This window comes from Podarcis cretensis (assembly GCF_951804945.1).
Source record: "Podarcis cretensis genome assembly, chromosome: 9".
Lineage (NCBI taxonomy): Eukaryota > Metazoa > Chordata > Lepidosauria > Squamata > Lacertidae > Podarcis > Podarcis cretensis.
In genome coordinates this window covers 56,258,841-56,278,170 of record NC_137178.1, presented here as the reverse complement: position 1 = coordinate 56,278,170, position 19,330 = coordinate 56,258,841, and the positions used below count along the sequence as shown (strand labels likewise).

General features: G+C 37.8%; 1 protein-coding gene across 7 annotated transcripts in view; it reads left to right on the top strand.

Annotated features, from left to right (window-relative positions):
* Positions 1-19,330, top strand: part of CLOCK (clock circadian regulator) — a 39,782-nt gene that overhangs the window by 5,090 nt on the left and 15,362 nt on the right. For 3 of the 7 annotated variants that reach the window (XM_079990014.1, XM_079990015.1, XM_079990013.1), the window contains exons 2-11: positions 4,720-4,866; positions 9,221-9,342; positions 9,699-9,790; positions 10,680-10,739; positions 12,433-12,581; positions 13,196-13,287; positions 14,177-14,266; positions 15,541-15,661; positions 17,047-17,160; positions 18,457-18,575. In XM_079990014.1, the coding sequence (XP_079846140.1) occupies positions 9,744-9,790; positions 10,680-10,739; positions 12,433-12,581; positions 13,196-13,287; positions 14,177-14,266; positions 15,541-15,661; positions 17,047-17,160; positions 18,457-18,575 (792 nt within the window). In that variant the 5' untranslated portion in view covers positions 4,720-4,866; positions 9,221-9,342; positions 9,699-9,743. Of the gene's footprint in view, positions 1-3,097; positions 3,188-4,719; positions 4,867-9,220; positions 9,343-9,698; positions 9,791-10,679; positions 10,740-12,432; positions 12,582-13,195; positions 13,288-14,176; positions 14,267-15,540; positions 15,662-17,046; positions 17,161-18,456; positions 18,576-19,330 lie in introns of all 7 variants that reach the window. The other 4 variants (XM_079990016.1, XM_079990017.1, XM_079990011.1 and 1 more) reach the window with 2 other exon arrangements.

Sequence of the window (19,330 nt, the reverse complement as noted above, 5' to 3'; positions counted from 1 at the left end):
TCACAACAGACCAAAAAAAAAAAAGAAGGAAAGAAGGGGAAAGAGCTGGAGTCTTTTTGAACTTTTAGAACTTTTACATGTTTAAGAGATTATACTTGCACTGGGCAAGTGTGTAAGTTTCTTTGCCTAATTTTGTCTACATTTCCCTGCTACGAGGAACATTAAAGCAACTGAACAAATCATTATTAACTTGTTAAGTGTTTAAGAGTTTGAAATGAACAGTAGTAAAGTAGTAAGTCTCAACTTTCAGGAGGGATGTGAAGGAGAATAAAGATGTTAAAAGTGACACAGAAATTCTGACTTGGAAAACAACAAGGTGAAATTGCAGGAATGGTGGAAGAGTTCTTAACAAAACAATTACAATGTTAAAAACAAGTAAAACAATAAAGCTGCTTCAATCAAAGCAGAATTGTGTGAAGTTCCTGTTTTCTTAAGCCACACTTTCATATGATGTCCAATTTGGGAAAATGTCCAGATGTCCCTCCAAACCAAGTTATCAAACCAAGATCATCTCTCCTATTTTGTTTTATAGATTTGTTTTAAGAGATTTTTTTATCTGTTCGAAGGCAGCCAAATAGCACCATTAACAAAAATAATACAAACACCAATTGTATGATTATATTGTTGGAATCTGTTCTGAGACCTTATGATGAAGGTTGGAGAATAAATCTTATGAATGAATGAATGAATACATAAATAAGATAAATAGTTGTCAGATAACGGGCGGATAGAATAGCCATCGCCAGTCTGCTCTTCACTGTGACATGTGTCTTAGAAGTTAGGTCCAAGGATCAAATGCTGCCAGCCATCACTATCACATTCTCAGGACTCTTCCAAGGCCACACCACCCCCGTCCTGCTTTATGCCCCTCTTGCATATTTCTGCCCGGTTACAGTGTGTTATTAGACTGTGATAATGCCTCCCTCTTGCCTGTATGGAGGATGAAGAGATGTGTGCATACAAATCTCCAACTCGTACATGGTTGAAATGCAGCCTTTGGTACAAATGTAAGAGTCATAACTATTGATCTGTCTGCTTTTGCCACAAACTCCACCTATTATTATTATTATTATTATTATTATTATTATTGCCTCTTTTCCTGCCCAACACTGACATGAGGTTGAATATGAGGGAATGTGGCCTTGGGCTGAAAAAGGTTCCTCATTCCTGACTATTATAGTTGTCACAGCATGACATTTTTTGGACTCCAAATAATATTCTAGAAACTTGCTGGTCTTGTACCCAGCATTGAACAGTTCCAGATCACATTTAGCCACCACAGATTCCCTGCTGAGGTGAGAGAGACATCACTTCTGCCTTCTCTCTTGATGGAAGCCTTTCATGAATATCTGTGGGTGAGACAGGAATGTTGCTGAGTTCCATGGAATTCCTTTCTCTCTGCACAATGGTGGACCAAATGCTTGAGAGCTGTGATGTTTCACATGAAGCCTTTATAGGCACTTTTTCTTAGACAAGTGATTAATCGAATGCTGTATTTATAAAAATGCTTATTAATGCAGCATTTGTCAAAAATGTGTGAGAGAATAAGATGGTGACTCTGTTGTTAAAGCGCTGAATTGTAAATGAGTAGGGTTTTTTTTTAGTGAACATTGCAGGTCCTTGTAGTGAAAGATGTTTGATATTGCAATGGATCAGATGCTGCAATTGATTGTGTTCATTTAAAAAATATATATTTTGAGTGGTGTACTTTTTATTGTTTGAATTGGTGATGTCTTTTGGCTAAGCAATAAAAGACATGACAGGCCAAGACCCAGAACTAGATATCAACAATCTCATTTCATGATGATTAAGCCAGTATTGCAATATGAGGAGCTCTAATGATTTCAAACTTTGATGATCAAGAACCATTGTTTATTTTCAGTCTAGTTCAGTTGATAATACCACTAGGTTTTGCTTTTCTCACCTTAGTGGGCTAGCTTCTGAATATATTTGCTGTGCCAGGACTGTAGCGGACTGTGCAGGACTGTAGTGGTTGGAAAAGCTGTAAATTCTTCATCCGTAAGCTGTTAAAGCTGTGGAAGTTGAGAGTATATCCCACTGAAGTGTCATAGGTTTGAGACAGTAATAACTGTGGATTGCATCCAACCAAGTCCTATTCAGAGTAAACCTATAAAAATTACTGGGGCTATGTTAGTCATGTTCATTCATTTCTGTGGACCTATTCTGAGTAGGGCTAACACTAGATATAACCATATGTAAAGGAGCTGTAGTGCAAAGCACATGCAAAAGACTCCAGTCAAATAACTGGCAATCTTTAGCTCTACGTATTCAGACCTGCATCATGATCTGTAGAATTTGTGGGAATGAAGTTTTGATTTCAGTTATTGTTGGTGCAAATAAGCCTTTTCAGGGACTGTTTGAAACAAGAGGGGGGGAACCTGGTTTTTCCACTAGCTTTGTTACTGTTGTCAAATATAGTAAAAGTAATCTTTCAGGTTACCATAGTTCATTAATTTATAATTAGATTTATCTTCTGCATTTTCTCCAAGGAGCATGAAGTTTTTAAGTTTGTCACAGTGCTTATTTGTTAGTATTCAGATGTTTAATAAATGCTATCTTTAAAAATTAACTACTAGTAAGTAGTAAGGAAAAATTAACAAGATTCAAACATTCATTAGTGAACATTTGAATCTTAGGGCAACAAAATAAGATATTTTTAAACATGAATGTGGTGTATTACATCTATTCTAATCCCACTAATGCTGTTATTTTGCTTATTTTATAATGGCGGGTAGTGGGAACATGTAGAATATCATTGTAGAATTCCTGTAGCATTCTGCCTACCAGCTTGTCCCATTCTACATTTTTCTGTAGCGGGTTGTTGAATAATATAATAAATCTAAAGTTCTCACAAAAGAAATTACAAATTCAATTTGAAATTAAAGTAAAAGTTTTTAAACATTACTAGTTTTGAAGAACTGGAGTACTACTTTATTCATATTCTTGTCAAGGTATCAGTTACATTATAAGGATATTTGTTATGTTATAGAAAATAATTTTGTTGTAGATTTTAAGAAATATATATTTAGTTTAAAAAGTTATACATTGTTTCATTCCATCTCCAATAATTCTGTAGATCAGACATTGGCCTGGTTCACATGGGTGGCCTGGCAGCTGGTGCCCCCTGGTTCACATCTAGCTCTCTCACCAACCAGAGGATAATGAGGTAACCTTCTGTATTGTGTTGTTATGATAGGTCTGGTGCAAGGCAAGGCATAAACTGTGCTATAGAGCAGAGCTGTATTGCTTCAGCAAATGTCAATCTGAGATTTGGCCCTATGTAGAAATAGCAGCTGCATCCCTGTTACTAGTCCCACCCTCACTTCTCATGTAAAGGACTCTAGCCTGCTCCATCAGTAAACAGTAAGCCCACAACTTATGTAGGGGTTATGTTCTGGGGATTGCACCTAAATCCCAAATCATGTACAATCAAAACACATTGGGTTCCGTGGTGGATGAGATTCCCAAAGTCATTTCCTCTGAAACTCCACCCTCTTTTAATTTTTTGCTGTGCATGTAAAGCTGAATGCACACAAGTTGAATGCATGTATGTTCAGCTCACTGCAGTACATCTTCCAGCTGGAAGTCACTGATACTGCATGCTTATCTGATGGAAGTGCTTTCTCGGGCTGCTCTTGTGTGCCCTCCCTCTTCGGCTTCAGAGTGTTCAGTCTCAAACAAGTAGGGGAATCCAATTGATGTCTTGCGCCTCTAAAAATGGACCTGTGTTAAGAGAGCATAGTTGCAAGGCTTTCAGGATTTCCACATCTGGGGAAGCATTTTATTAAAAATCTGTTTTATGGTTGTGTAGGATATCCTGCTTAATTTGGCTTTCATTTAGCATGGGGCTCAGAGCCAAAGAACTTCACAGCATTTTTGTGCAGTTTGGGACACTGTGGCCTGGTATATGTGTTATGCAGTAGTTCCCCAAGCTGCATGGCAAATAGAGTTTTGACACTGAGGAATACTTTTCAAAAATAATTCATAACATGGCATAAGGGTTTGCAGTTCAAAACAAAATAAAAAACCAGAATCCCACTGAGCCCAAAGGAGCTCTTTGTAATCTGGCCATTGTTTGTTATTAACTGAGAGACTGGCAACACAGTACATTCACTTAGAAGTTCTATTGTATTCAGTAAGGGTTATTCCCAGGTGAGGGTGCATAGGAATTCCACTATATGAAAGATAGTTTTTAACTCAATTTTTTTTGTGTGTGTAATCGTTGTTGTTTTTAAAAAATGAGTATGCTTCTTAATAAAGATCTGTTTTGCAATTTGCAAAATCTAGAGTGTCTTCGCTAGAAGTCTTACTATAAAGGAAACCCCAAGAGAGGATACTATTAGAAAATGTTAGAAGGGGAATTTGACTACAAAGAAAGAATGATTGTATATTTCAGTCTGTTTGAACTTCTTTGTACTTCTTGAACTTGAGAGACACATGGTGTGCTTTATTGATCCCACATAAATGTAACAGAATTTTATGTTCTTGTTAGAGGTGTTGAGCATCAGATGCCAACTTTGTTCATAGGGGTCGGGAATGTCACCTTATGCATGACCTTGGAAGATAGCATGGTTTGTTTCATTATTAGGTTATTAGGCATAAACGGAAACGTAATCCATATATGATATTACTATGATATTTAAAGTAGTACATCCTGGCAAAACTCAAGGTGCTACCTGAAAAATCTGTTATTTGCAGCAAAAGTTATCACCATATAATGGAAAATCTAAGGGGTCTTTCTTGGTATCAGAATGGACGAAGACGCTGAGGGTAGCTGTTATAACCAAGCTGACTTGTCTAATACATAGGCAAGAAGGAAATAACAACTTGGTGCTTTATGATTATGTAAGTTGTCATCTGGTATTTGCAATGAACTATATTTGAGTATTTTATATTTTTACATTTAAAAAATACTAAGTTCTCTTCAGTGGGTATCTTTGAATGGTCGCTGTTCTTCTTATGTCAGCTTTTATTAGAGCCATTCAGCTTGGCTAAATCAACTTTGTCAGGTCTATTAGAATGCTATTCAGTTGCTCATTTTATGTAGACTATCAGACTGAAATTATTGGCTACTATTGTTTGTTTTGTTTACTCTAGTCATTCTAGCTTAAGTTTTCAGTGTATTCATAAGCATCAAAAATATTCTAATGACTCCTTGTATTTTATTTCTATGACTTAAAAATTGTATTAAAAATAAACATCTAAACTGTTTAATGTGTGACCTCAATACAAGCTATGTGAACAAACCAGATTTGCAAACAAGTGCTCTAAAGTTACTAGCACTCACAAACAAAAATACTGGTTTTACTCCCTATGCATTCTTGTATCAGTTTTTGAGGTCAACAGAAAAAAATAAGTCAATGGTTGTAAAACTCCCCCTTTTGGTTGTCTAGAAGTGGTTCTTATGTGTCACAGGTGACTATAAGCATAGTATAAATGCATAAAGTAAAAGTATTGGGCAAAATTTAACATTAGATGAGTAGGGATGGATGGAACAGTCATAATCCAGTTCATGTCCCTTGAACACGAGTAGTCTAGTAAGTCTGTTCCTTTGAATGGCCATGCAGATTTATTTGGCTCTTTTTTTTTCTTTAAAAAACCCAGTTACAGCTGTTTAGAGCAGCTAGAAAGTGTGGTGCTTGCTACAATCATTGATAAGATATGAGTAAAAAGCTCCTGGAAGAGGCAGCACATTATGATGTGCCACCATTTCCTGGGTGATTCTACAGCACAAAGATGGTTACCTGCCTTGCAGTAATGAGTGCATAAAACATAATTTATTTCTGAAGACTCAAGCACCAAAAAAAAAAAAAAAAAAAAAGTTCTGAAACCCACAAGTATAAAGAGGTAAACTGTATAGTGCATGATGGCCAACCAAATTATAGTTTTTACTCTTATCATTTGCTTGATAACTAAAACTTGCTCTAATATTTTGTGTCTTGCCTGGTGTTATATAGTAGCCATATCTCCTTAAAAGTATTACCCTACCCACATGGCGTTTACAGGTGCACATGTACCTGCAGACAATTTCCCTGACATGCACAGGCCCCCTCCCCAGGATATATGCCATCCCTTAAAGTTCCCTCATTATTAAAATTTGGTTGCATTAGAGATCATTTCATTTCATTCTTTATTTCATCTATTATACAGAGAAATGGAAAGAATCATCTGTATTATATGTGTACCTGTTCAAGGAGGGGGTGTTGGGGGGAAGTTTGATATGAATGAGGAGGAACAGGTTTGCAATGGAACCCCAGAAGGTTAGTGAAACATTTTAGTATCATAATACCTTTATTAACTGAATATCACCAAGCAATGAGCTATCATAGAGGCGAGGGAGGGAAGAAGAGAGAAAGATATTCCTAATAAGAAACATGGCATAAGCCTCTTCTGTAATGTATGTATCTGTAATGTGACTTTCTTAAGAAAACTCAGGAAGCTGCTTGAAGATTGTAAGTTTGTGCAGTTCAGAATATCTGACTTACATATCTGTATTTTGTCCTATACCAGCAACATAATTTTCCTCTGCTCATTCTGCTCTGCATAAGTCATATGGTCTCTTTTCTTTAACATCTATTCTATTCATGTTTGCTTTTAATTTCAGAAGTCTTTCTAAGCGTTTTTTAAACATTCTCTTCCCCCCTCTGTGCCTCCGGTTATAAGCATAGGTCGGGATTCAAAGAAAATAGCTTCATGTGCCCGGAATGGTTTTGGATTTGTTTCCCAAACAGCAGCCATGTCTACCCCTTAAAGCCTAATGGTAAACCACATTTGAAACTGGGAAGAATTAAGGGAGCTTTCTGCTCAAAATGGGGAGGGAAACTTAAAATTCCCACTAGGTTAGCTCAACCCCTAGAATAGCTGTTTGGGTGTCTGGCATAATAATAAAAAGTCTAGGCATTGTAAGTGAGAGTGAAACACAGTTTTAAAGACTACCAGTAACTGGATGCAATACTTGCGTCATTTATTATCCCCCACCCCAGACTTGTGTAATGTTTGGCAGAATATTCATATTCTCAAAAGTTTAAAAACACAAGCTTCATGTTACAACGTCCGCAGTCTAGATTTTAAAAGACTTCTTTGCGCATTTTAGTGGATACTCTGCCCAAAAGGAGGGGGGGGGGAACTATTCAAATGGGAGATAAGGGTTTAACCACCTTAACAGGAAAAGTAGGTCAATAGGACACTAGGCTATTAGGCCAGAAAGACACAAGCAGGTTCTCTGAGTCATGCTTCACTTTGCTTTTCCTCCCCACTCCTTCTGGCAGATTGCTTTTCTTTGTATTTAGTTCTTGCTCTTTTTAGTTACTTTTAAAAACAAGTAATCATTATTGTTTGTGTAGCTCTACTGGCAAGAGGATATATTAATCTTCTAAAAGAAAGTTCCATGTTCTCTCAGTATGATTTGCTTCTTGGAAATCTAAAAATACCAGTTAGGAGGGAGGGAGTTCTACAACTGAAGAAGCTTTTCCAGAACTCCTTGCAGCTGATAGGGGAAGAGAATGGAATGGCCAGAACAAGGGCAGTATTTCCTGCTTGGAAATAGACAGTGAGTGGGATGGAGGAGGAGAATTGAACGTAGAGATATTTTCCCCAGTTCCCAAGATCTTGGTCTGTTTTGCATTTTGAGAGCAGCAAAATGTTGAAACCTCTGGAGTAATGTATTAGTCTGTATGTTTGAGGGATTTTCTTTTGCATCCTGCCCATTCTGGAGAACCAATGTGTTAACGTAATGTTGGGGTTTAGAACAGAAGATTCATATGGCATGTCTACATTCTTTCGGGCAACAGGAACAAAATAAGCCTGTGCTAGCTGGCCTGTGCTGTGCAGATACCAATATTGCGGTTGCGGTCATTGACAGTGTGAAGTTAACAAATGTTGATTAAGCACTGTACCGATTGCATGAGTACACCAGCAGGCACCCAATAGTTTATTTCTTTATTTAAAGATTTATAAACTGCAATTTCATAGATAATATAAAGCAGCATACAAAATAAAGACAATGCTACAGTAAGAACAGTTAAATCATGGATAGCATATCAGCAAGAACTAACTGGTAAAGAAAATCACATTGCAATTATTTATTTGAACACACTTTTGGAAATTTATTTATTTAAATATTATTAAACTGCACTTTCATAGAAAGTATAACATATATAATATTAATGATACATTACAATATTAAAAAACTGCATGCTGAATTTGTGCTGCTGCAGACATAGTCTAACACAGGCTTCCTCAAACTCGGCCCTCCAGATGTTTTGAGACTACAGTTCCCATCATCCCTGACCACTGGTCCTGCTAGCTAGGGATCATGGGAGTTGTGGGCCAAAAACATCTGGAGGGCAGAGTTTGAGGAAGCCTAACATGTGCAAATGTTCCACCACTGTAGTTGATCATTTTTGTAGGGAAAATCTTGGCAGAGATCTGTGCTTTGTAAATAGATGTAGCAATATAAAACTATCCAGCAGTTGGAGGCAGTTTTGGTATGAAGAAACAAAGAAACAGATTTGGGAACATTGGTGGAATAAAGAAGTAAGAATTCAGATATAAGTAAAATAATAGAAACAATTATGATACAGCACCTCCAGAGCTATGGGTGGAATCCAAAGATTGTAAGATTGGACAATGTTCTTGCACAACCAATCATTAGATTTACAGTACATTGTCCCTGCTGTGTCTTTGAATAGCTTCTCTGGGTGGGGAGGGGAAATTGCCCAAAACTTGCTCAGCATATTTGGAATTAAGGAAGCAATACTTTACATGGTTGTCTGGAGTAAATCCCTTTGAATTTAATAGGGTTTGCCTCAGAATAGACATATAGAATTACTTTGTAACTCACATAGAATCATAGAACTGTATATGGCTAGTAATGGAATTCATGTAGTTGACAGCTCTGGTCAGAGAAGATTAATGAGAAGCTGCTCAATGACTTTTCTCTTATCACAGATGAATGTTTGTTTTCTTACATCAAGCTATTACAGTGTGTGTATATATATATATATATATATATATATATATACACATATATACATATATACATACACACACACACACACACACACACACATATATATATATATATATATATATATATTTCTATTCCTGTACTTAAAATAAAAAGTGTCTACTTATTACATGAAAAAAATAATTAGGTGCAGAATCCTAATACTGTTATCTTTCTTTTTCTTTTTAACAGTACTGAATTAAGATATTAATGATCTTCTGCGGAGAATACATTTTGAAGGCTCTTCCCAAGTTGCTCCTTCTGGAACCTGTCATTTAGAACATTGCCATTTATCATCCAGAAAAGTATAAACGGTAAAAACCCACTGGATTATATTCAGATAATTAGGGCACAGAACCAAAAAGCACAGGCATATATATTGGTAGCAATCCAAAGAACTATGTCCTCATTTTAAGGGCTTTGACATTGCCAGACAACATGGCAATTTGCTTTTGACAGTGCTCTCAGTTTCAAATACGGTTTGCCATGTGGAGTTGGGGCAGGGAGCTGATGTTCAAGAAACACAATCCCAAAGCTTTTTGGGCACGTGGAACTAGTTGCATGGTTCTTTGGATTCTGCCTATTGTTCCTTTTGGTGCCAGTAGGGAATTTTATTCAGGAAAAATAAGAGAGTGACGTTGCATTTCTTTCTTTTTCTATTCTCCTACAGTGCAGACGTACAAATGTCTACCACAAGACTAAAGTGTGATGTGTTATGTTCTTTACCATAAGCACCCATAAAATGAGCTCCATTGCAGACAGGTATGCTATGTTTGAGTTTTGTAAATTATTTTTCATTTGTGCATTATTAATGGTTGCACATGGTTTAAAACAGAATTTCAAAGAAGGCCATTGAAGTTACAGTGTCTCTTTATAACAGGAGAGGTGAACCTGCAGCTGTCAAGCTGCTTTAGGTGGACTGCCAATCGCCAGATGTCTCCTCTCCCTCATGTGCAGCCCCATTGCTAGCAAGTCATTGCATGAAAATGCTCAGCAAGCAGGAAGGAGCAGTAAGACCTAGAAATATCTCTGCACCAGAGGATAAACAGGTGCCTTTGGAAGCTAAGGAGATGAGGCAGTGAGGCGTGGAAAGGAGTTATATCTCTACTGGTTGTTGAAAAAAAGTGTGTGTGTGTGTGTGTGAGAGAGAGAGAGAGAGAGAGAGAGAGAGAGAGATATTGAGAGCACCTACCTGTATGTTCCTGACTGTGTGGCTGCCTGCTTGTCTGGATGTATGCAGTACATGTGTGCATGCATGTAAATGTACATTGATCTCAGCCTCTGTTGGCTTGCAGCCCTTGGAGTGGTGGTTATGAGTGTGATCCTTAGACCAAAAAGGTTATCTACCCCTCCATTAGAACATAACAGACTTCATTAGCTGTTTGCTATGAATGACTTGATTTAATGGTAATGCGGAATTGCAAAGATCCAATGAGGGTGTTTCAATATTTCTTCCTAAATTGTATCTGTGGGTACAGTAGAAAAGGTAATGTTCACAGAATTTATTTTATTTCACATCGAAACCAATCTTATAAATACCAATTTTTTTAAGATCGATATAATTAGTAATGTTGCAGACTGAAAATACTTATCAATATAAGGCTGTTCTTAACATTGTGGCTGCCCTCTGAGACTTGTTTTTTTCATGTAGAGATGATGGTAGCATTTTTGATGGTCTCGTGGAAGAAGATGACAAGGATAAAGCAAAGAGGTATGTTTTTTGAGGTAGCTAGCACCAACCATTTTTCCTCTGGTTAGGATGTATATAAACTGTGCATTGAAATGGGGCTTTACGTATAGGGCAGTTTGCACACAATGCTAAACCATGGTTCAGTGTTATAAAGATGAGCCTCAGCAAGCCTAGGTAAAGCCAACTTCAAACCATGGGGTTTTCCCTTGTTGTGAGCCAGGAGCCCTGATTTGCATAGAATGCAAAGATTATTTGAAACTCAATGTAAAATTCTCCTGGCTGCACAGGAGAGAGTATTGGGGAGTGAATAGGAGAGCATATGAGACTAATGCTTTGTTTGGACTTGCTGAGGCTTGACTAAGTAAATAGTTTAGAACAGGGAAAGAGAACCTGTGACCTTCCAGCTGTTATTGAACTTAATCTCTCATCAGCCTCAGCCAGCATTGCTCATGATGACTGGTGATGAGAACTGTAGTTCAATGACATCTGGAGGGCCACTTCTGGTTTTGTATTACATCTGGACCAGCGCATAGATTGCAGAGATTATATCACGAAGCCTGTGAGAAGCCCTATATCCAGTGGCCTTAAGTATGCACAATGCCCTTAGTCCTTGCATATATTGCCAGGCATGTGGTCAGCTGCCTTATCTGACAATGCTGATAACATACTTGGGGAAGGGGGAAGAGAAGGGAGGACAGATTCAAAGCATCTCTTTTCTCCCCACCCACCCTCTTAACAAGTGACCAAGTAGATTAATTAAAGTTTGTTCAAGGGAAGATACCAACACATAGTCCCTTGCTGAGTGCAAGGATCACTGCATGGGGATCTTGGTTTTTCTGGCTTGGAGACAGTATTAAGATATTGCAATAAAATATTAACATATTTATGTACTGTACAGATATAAGACTGTTAAATTTTCAAATGTTAGTTTTTCTTTTAATTTTATCAGGCATCCAAATAAGTCCAAGAGTCTTGACTGGCAATTGACCTCTTGAAAAGCTACTGTAATATGCTTAAGACAAAAGCTTAGATTCAAACAGGAGTAAAACTTGTTTCACAGGCTAAGGGCTTGGGGCTTCCCCCACCCCTTTTTTTTCTTTTAGCAATAGCCTATCAAGGCCGCATAACTATTGAAAGTGGAGGAAGAGTGGTGGAGTTTTAAAAAATTCCACTGGGCATGCTCAAGCACTTGTTTTTGCCAAAAGTAGTTATTTGGATTCCACCCAAAAGATGTTTAAAGATATTTAAACACATCACTAATGTTTCCATGTATAGGGCTCCAAAATGGAATACTAATGTTGCAGTCCTAACCCTGCTTACTTGGGAGTAAGTTCCATTGAATTTAATAGAACTTTTGAGCTGGCATGATTAGAATTGTGCTGAAAGTATTTCTATGGCTAGTTTTGCCAAATGTTTCCTCCTCCTTACATTTGAAATGAGCATATTTTATTGACCATTGTAACTTACAGTACATTCTGTTGTATCCACTGCTTCCAGGGCTTCCATTCCCTCTTCTTCCCTTGCATGCCCCCAACCCTCCAGCTGTTCAGGAGCTGGAGGGGATGGGAGAGGAAAGGGAAATTCTGTTATGCAGATGGAAGCCCCTTGTGCTGACAGAACTGTAGCATTGGACACAGGCTCCTAGCCCCTAAGAAATTGCATAAAACTTTCCCCCTGGAATTTTCATAATTGTGTGTGTATGCTTTTTTTTAAGGGTGTCAAGAAACAAGTCTGAAAAGAAACGCAGAGATCAGTTTAATGTACTCATCAAAGAACTGGGATCCATGCTTCCGGGCAATGCTCGGAAGATGGACAAATCTACTGTACTGCAGAAGAGCATTGATTTCTTACAGAAGCACAAAGGTAATTTGGGAATGTCACAATTTTGTTGAATTCTTGATACTTAAGTATATATGGGTTGGAATGGTCCATAATGCACAGGTAGTTTTAGTCTGTCTGCCCGGTGGTGTTGGTGCTATATTTGCCGGGACAGGGTGGTGGCAAGGTTGAAGGGAGCCCTGGATTGGTGGTGCCAACAACCCGGTAAGGGTGTGTGTGCACATGTGAGCCACTGCCAACCCAGAACTCTCCTAGCTTTCCCCTGACCTATCTCTGTCCTGTTGAATGCAGCACCACAACTAGTAATGTGTAGCTGCTCTGCTCTCCCTATCATGCAGTTCTGGTGTTGAGTAAATGCTTCTTTTCTCAACCTTTTTGACTTCCTATCTGCACCTTGGTACATTAAGGTAAAATGTTGCAATGAATACAGTTCTCTCACTTGCTCTCTATCTTTTTTGTTTCTGTAACAGGCATGTTTAATGACTGGGCTGGTGCGGTTAATGAATGATAGTTTCCAATGGGATGGGGAAAATAACCTGTGGCGCTATACCCTGCCCCACCCCCTTTTTGTTCAAGTTGGCATCCAAAGTTGGGTGTGTGTATTACAGTGTGCACACAATTTTCCTTTCCTTTTGCAGAGATCACTGCCCAATCAGATGCCAGTGAAATCCGACAGGACTGGAAACCCACATTCCTTAGTAATGAAGAATTCACTCAGTTAATGTTAGAGGTAACTTAATTATTTTCATTGTAAAATGTGTGAGTATTCTGTCATTGTAAGTATTGCTTTGTGATGTCGTGTGGTATATTTTCAGCTTTGTATTGTAATTAAAATGCACTTTCCCCAATATTCAGTTAAAATATGTGCAAAACAGATTCAAAAGATGCATGTGGAGAATGCTGCTGCCAGGGGGTTATTGGGGGACTAGTTACTTAAAATATTCTGTACCTTTGAAACTTAATTTACCCTCTATTTTGAAACCCTTTGACCTTTGATTCCTCAGTGGTTTGGGTCCAAAGTAAATTGAGCACTACCTACCTCCATGCTTGTCTGTTTAGAACCTTAGAAGGGTCTTTGCTCTCCATCCCACCATTATCTGTAGCTGTAGTCATGTTGGGTGGTATGTGGAGCCAGGCCTTCTCTACAGTGGCACTTAAACTTTGACACCACACTGGGAGACATGCTTAGCCTGTTCTCTTCCCACCGTCTGAAACACGGTGAAGACCATTGTTGTCCATTGGGCATTTTATAGCAATGAGTTTAGTGCCTTGGTTTTGTGCTCCTGCTGTTTTGTGTTGAATTCATTTGAAACAATTTATATCAAATTTGCAATTGGTATTTTAATGTTTTCTTTTGTATTTTAAGTTTTGTGAGCCTTTTGGCTGAGGAGCAACATCACAATGTACTTAGCATAATGTGCATTACCCCAGGTTTGAGAGTGCAACCCATGAATTGATTGTCAGATAGTGTTCAGTTCCACTGTTCAGGGTGCTGGTGCAGGGAAGTTTAAGATTTTGAGGTCAAATAAGAAGTTAGTCCTGGCTCTTTTTTATAAGTTAATCAAATTGTACAGTGTCCTGTTTGTCTCCTTTTAACTGTCTTTTCTGTTTAATTTCAGGCTCTTGATGGTTTTTTCTTAGCAATCATGACAGATGGAAGTATAATATATGTATCAGAAAGTGTAACCCCCTTACTTGAACACTTGCCAGTAAGTACGAGCTGCTTACAGGAAGATATCAGATTTATTTGGTCACTGGATGGACGCTTTACCATTTGCCATTCTAGATTCTGGAGCTCAAATAGTATAATATCTTTTTAAAGACTTCATCTTTTCTTCCATGAAAGCAGCCTTAGTCCTGTTTCATGTATAAGGCACTTCAGTGGGTGAATCAGGACCATCAGACATTTTTCTCTGCTCATATACACACAGCCGTCACAGTGTACCACAGTGTGCACATTCATTGACCCCTGATGTAAGTGGTATATGAAAATAACACACATATGCCTGTGCACGATCTTCTTTCCATATAGCCTATTTCTTACTTATCAAAGGGCATAAGCATTTTGTTTTTATCTTGCCCTAATTTTTTTTTTATTCTTGCACTAGGAAATGGAGACAATTACAGTTGAGTCTACCCTTGTGTAGATTTAGTTTATAATAGTTGCAGACTTTGTTTCCTTTAAGGAGGAAAGGGACTTAAACAATCCTGCACATTGAGGTTTTTACCCACAATTGCTGTGCATGTGGTAAAACTTTTCCTTTTGTCCAAACTGTTGGAATGCAACAGATAATTTTGCTGATTTTACTATTGCTGGTTTTCTGCTTGAATTTGATGAGAGGTTTGTATATATATTGTAAAAGCATTCATTTAAAGTGGGATCTGTAACTGATCTCTGCTCATGTCTTGTGCAAACAGACAGAACTGCTTTTCTGCCCACACAAGACATCTCTGGATAGCACACAAAATCAAGTAGGATCAGCATCAGAATAATGCGGGGTGTCCTCACTTTCTAACAGGATTGCTTCTCTTCAGGGTTTCTGTCAGCTAATTACACCCCTTTCCCAGATATTGTAAGTTGTAGTAAGCTTAAGCAGGGTATCCCTCCCCCCTCGTTTCCCACCTTTTGCAATCGATTCTCAATATCCCGTGGCTGCTTGGAATGCTCAGTCCTCATTCAAAGGTTGCTTCCTTAGGTTCAAACATATACTTCATTACTGCAATGTACCTCAATTCTCAAAAGACAGGGGAGTGTCTTTTATACTTTGGATAGGATTATAGCAACGTTTGTTCACTGCATCTGAAATTAGGGCAATCCAGCTTTTTATTGTTGTAAAAATATTTGGAAATGATGTACTTAATCAGGATTATGTGTTACAAGCAGCATAATATTTTTCTCCCTGACAGCTGTGTTAGTTACTTTGTATTCAAATGTGACATTTCACAAGATTACATTTTCATTTCATTTCTCTCTCTCTTTTAGTCTGACCTTGTGGATCAGAGTATATTTAATTTTGTCCCGGAGGGGGAGCATTCAGAGGTTTATAAAATATTGTCTACTCATCTGTTGGAAAGTGATTCATTGACCCCAGAATATTTAAAATGTAAGTTGTACTGTTGAATTATCTCTCAGAAGAAACTCCTGAACACTTCAACATATTAAAATAAAGTGAAAATATAATCACTGATTTATTCTGTTAAACTAAGAGTTTCCTGAAATCTTTTTCACATACCAGGTATATGAAAAGTATGAAAAGGCTAACACTATTTTATTTATATATATATATATATATATATATATATATATATATATATATGCAGGAGGTAAGGAACCAATAATTGTTTCAACTGTGGCCAGCAACTGCTGCATTTTAGCAGTATTATTGTAATAATTATTTATTGAATTTATTTAATTTATGTACCGCCCTATACTCAGAAGTCTCAGGGCGGTTCACAGAATAAAATCAAAATATAAAACTACAAAATACATAATCAAAATAAAAACAACAACCCAATCCCCCCCCCAAAAAAAAACACATTTTAAAAGAGCATAAGATCCTCACAACATTTAAAGTAAGACAATTAACAAACCTGGACAAGAACCACTTGTTGGAAAACCATGATCTCAGAAATGTCTGCAGAAATGTCTGTCAATATATGAAATGAATGTAAATTGTAACTGAACACTGCATTGTAGAATGCATGTGGTCAGTGTTCCAGTGTTCCAGATACTCTCCCATGCCTTCTGCCATTCTCTCTCCCACTTGGTTCCCCCTTTGGGTTTTTTGAGGGGAAGGGGCTCTCACCCTCTTAGAGTTGTTTTTCTGAAGATTTTTTGCACATCTGCAAATCTTCAGTTCCCACAGGCTTACTGATACTTCCTTCTTCAGTGTAACTGATGCAATATTGGAGAGCCACACTCAACTCTGAGCTTTGAAAATCGAAGGAGTACTGGGCTGTGGACTGTCTGCAGTTGGGATGTTGACAGAAGCTTGCTTCACTTTCTGAAATGTTTGCCACTCATGGTTTGTTAAACCATGGAGTGATGATCATTATCCACACTTTTATTTTATATTGCTCACAATACTTTTGGGGAGTGAGGCAGCACAGGGTAGATACATACTTTAAGGCTGCAACCCTATATATACCTAACTGGGATTAATCCACAGGCTCCTTTGGGAGGGAGAGTGGATATAAATAAATAAACAAACTCAATGTGCCTTACTTCTGAGTATAAATGTAAAATATTATATTCTAAATGTGTAGGATCTTAGATTAAACCTAGTTCAAAAATATTGTGGTAGCAGGGCAAGAAAAGACTGTATGCACTGAAGAACTACTCCCATGTAAGGAATGTAAGATGGCACATTGTTAAGGCTATGTTTAAGGTAGCTTCTTCCATTGTTTTGCACATTTTACTCAAGAATATCAGCTTGTAATGTTTTGATGTTCATTTTGATATTCCATTATGTGTGTTTTGTTCTTCTAGCAAAAAACCAACTAGAGTTCTGTTGCCATATGCTCCGAGGGACAATAGACCCCAAAGAGCCACCTACATATGAATATGTAAAATTTATAGGAAACTTCAAGTCACTGAGTAACAGTAAGTTACAGTATTTTTTAAAAGTGTTTTAGATTACAACTAATTTGTGAAACTTTACAAGAAATAGGAAAAAATAATGCACCTCTTTTTTTAAGGAAACAGGCACTGGATTACATTTAAATGAGGATAATGTAAATTTACAGCATGTCTGTTGACAGAAACTAGGGAAGTGTAGCAACTTGCAGTGCAGGCACCCCCAAACTCGGCCCAGCTGTTTTGGGACTACAATTCCCATCATCCCTGACCACTGGTCCTGTTAGCTAAGGATGATGGGAATTGTAGTCCCAAAACAGCTGGAGGACTGAGTTTGGGGATGCCTGTTCTAGTGAGTCCTGAATCTCAAGCCTTGGAGAGATTCTTGGCTGCTTTGGGCAAAGTGTGATCTGCATGTGACACCCAAGTCAAAGCAGAATTCCCCAAGTGCCTAATGACACCTCAGTGATTCAGATGCTTTAAAAAGCTGCAAACTGTCTGCAGAAAGTGAAACTATTGTCTCTAAGCTCGCCATATAAGGAAGACAGCAGCGGGGAGGAGAGGGGCTAATTGATATCTGTATTTTAAGGAAAACTCTTGGACCAGGATGGAGGGAAAGCTTGTTCAGAACTGTCAGTTTTTAATCAGAGGAATTATTTTGTCAGCACTCTTCAATCCCAGTATTTGAGGGGAGGGATGTTGCTGAATAATATAATATATACATTTTCTCTGTGTCGTTTCTTGCTCTTTTGCAAGTTCTGTTCTGCAGTGCAGCAAACGTCAGAAAGGCTTCTGTTAGCCTTCGGAGGTGCCCTTTCCTTTCCTGCTTTTTTCCTATTGTCCAACTTACCTCTTTAGCGCTTTCATTCTGTTTGATTACTTGTGCTTTTCAATTTATTTCCAGTTATTGTTAGTAGCCCCTCATTCTATTTTGATTTTATTTGCTGGTATTTCAAGGGTTTTTGTTCTGTTTAGCAGAGTGCAGTGTTATGCCCCTTCCCCTTATATTTCAGGGTCTGAGGACTTTGCTTCTGTGTGACTGACTGTAGTTTTTTTTAAAAAAATCACTTTGATCTGAAGAAAGGGCAGGATATAAAAACTCTGAGATAAGTGAAACAGGTTGAGTGATTTTTACTTTCTTTTTATATCAGCTTAGGCAGTATTAATGTTATTAAATGAAATATTTTAAGAATGTAGTTTAATTTTTTTTCTCCCAGGCGATTTTTTAAACACTTTGTTTCATAGGATCATTAATTATATGTTTGATTTTATAAGTCATTCTTAGAAATAGTAGTAATTTTCTTCTCTTCCTCCTGTCCTTAGTGTCTAACTCTGCGCATAATGGTTATGAAGGAACCATTCAGCGATCACATAGGCCTTCCTATGAAGACAGAGTTTGTTTTGTAGCTACAGTCAGGTTAGCTACACCTCAGTTTATCAAGGTATGTTAAGATTGTCATCTCTTCAAAATCTTATGATATTTGCTTTTCTTTTGTATATTTCTCAATTAAAACATTTATTGTTTAATGAACAATCATTTAAGTAACCATACTCCAATCCAGGAAAGGTAATCTGCTCCAGGATACAGGTGTTCTTGTATGAATTGCCTCCTAGATTGGGCCTTGTGCTGTTAAAAAAAAGGTCTATAGCCAGCCTCTGTAACTGTATTGCACATATGTTGGATCAGGCTCAAGCATGCATCCCCAGAGGATGATTTGGGCTGTTAGTTAACAACCTGCGTGCAGTACTAGGAAGACTCAAGTCAAGTTCTCCTCGTTGCTGTAGCTGACGTTCAGTGCCTTTCCTACAGGAATTTTGAAACGTGTCCTTCTGTGGTGCAAATTTAGATTTGCTGAAGGCTTCATTGTAAAGAACTTCCTCTTTTAGAAAGGCTATATACCATGTGAATTGCTAGTAAAAAAAAATTAGCACAACTGCCTCCCGTATCAATTCCCAGATGTCAAAAAGAAGTAGGGGAGTTCTGAGGGTGATGGTTCCTCTGATGGTTCCTTGCACAGAATGCTGAACTTGCCATTCTCACACTGGTAAAATAAGCATAGTACGGGTTGGTCTGTAGTGGCAAGTTGCTTGAATTACTCCTCTTCCAAGCAGCAGTGAAACAGCAAAATAAGAAATATTTTGCATGTTACATTCACGTCGATTTATATGTATGTTTGGAAGTCTGGATTTCATGAGA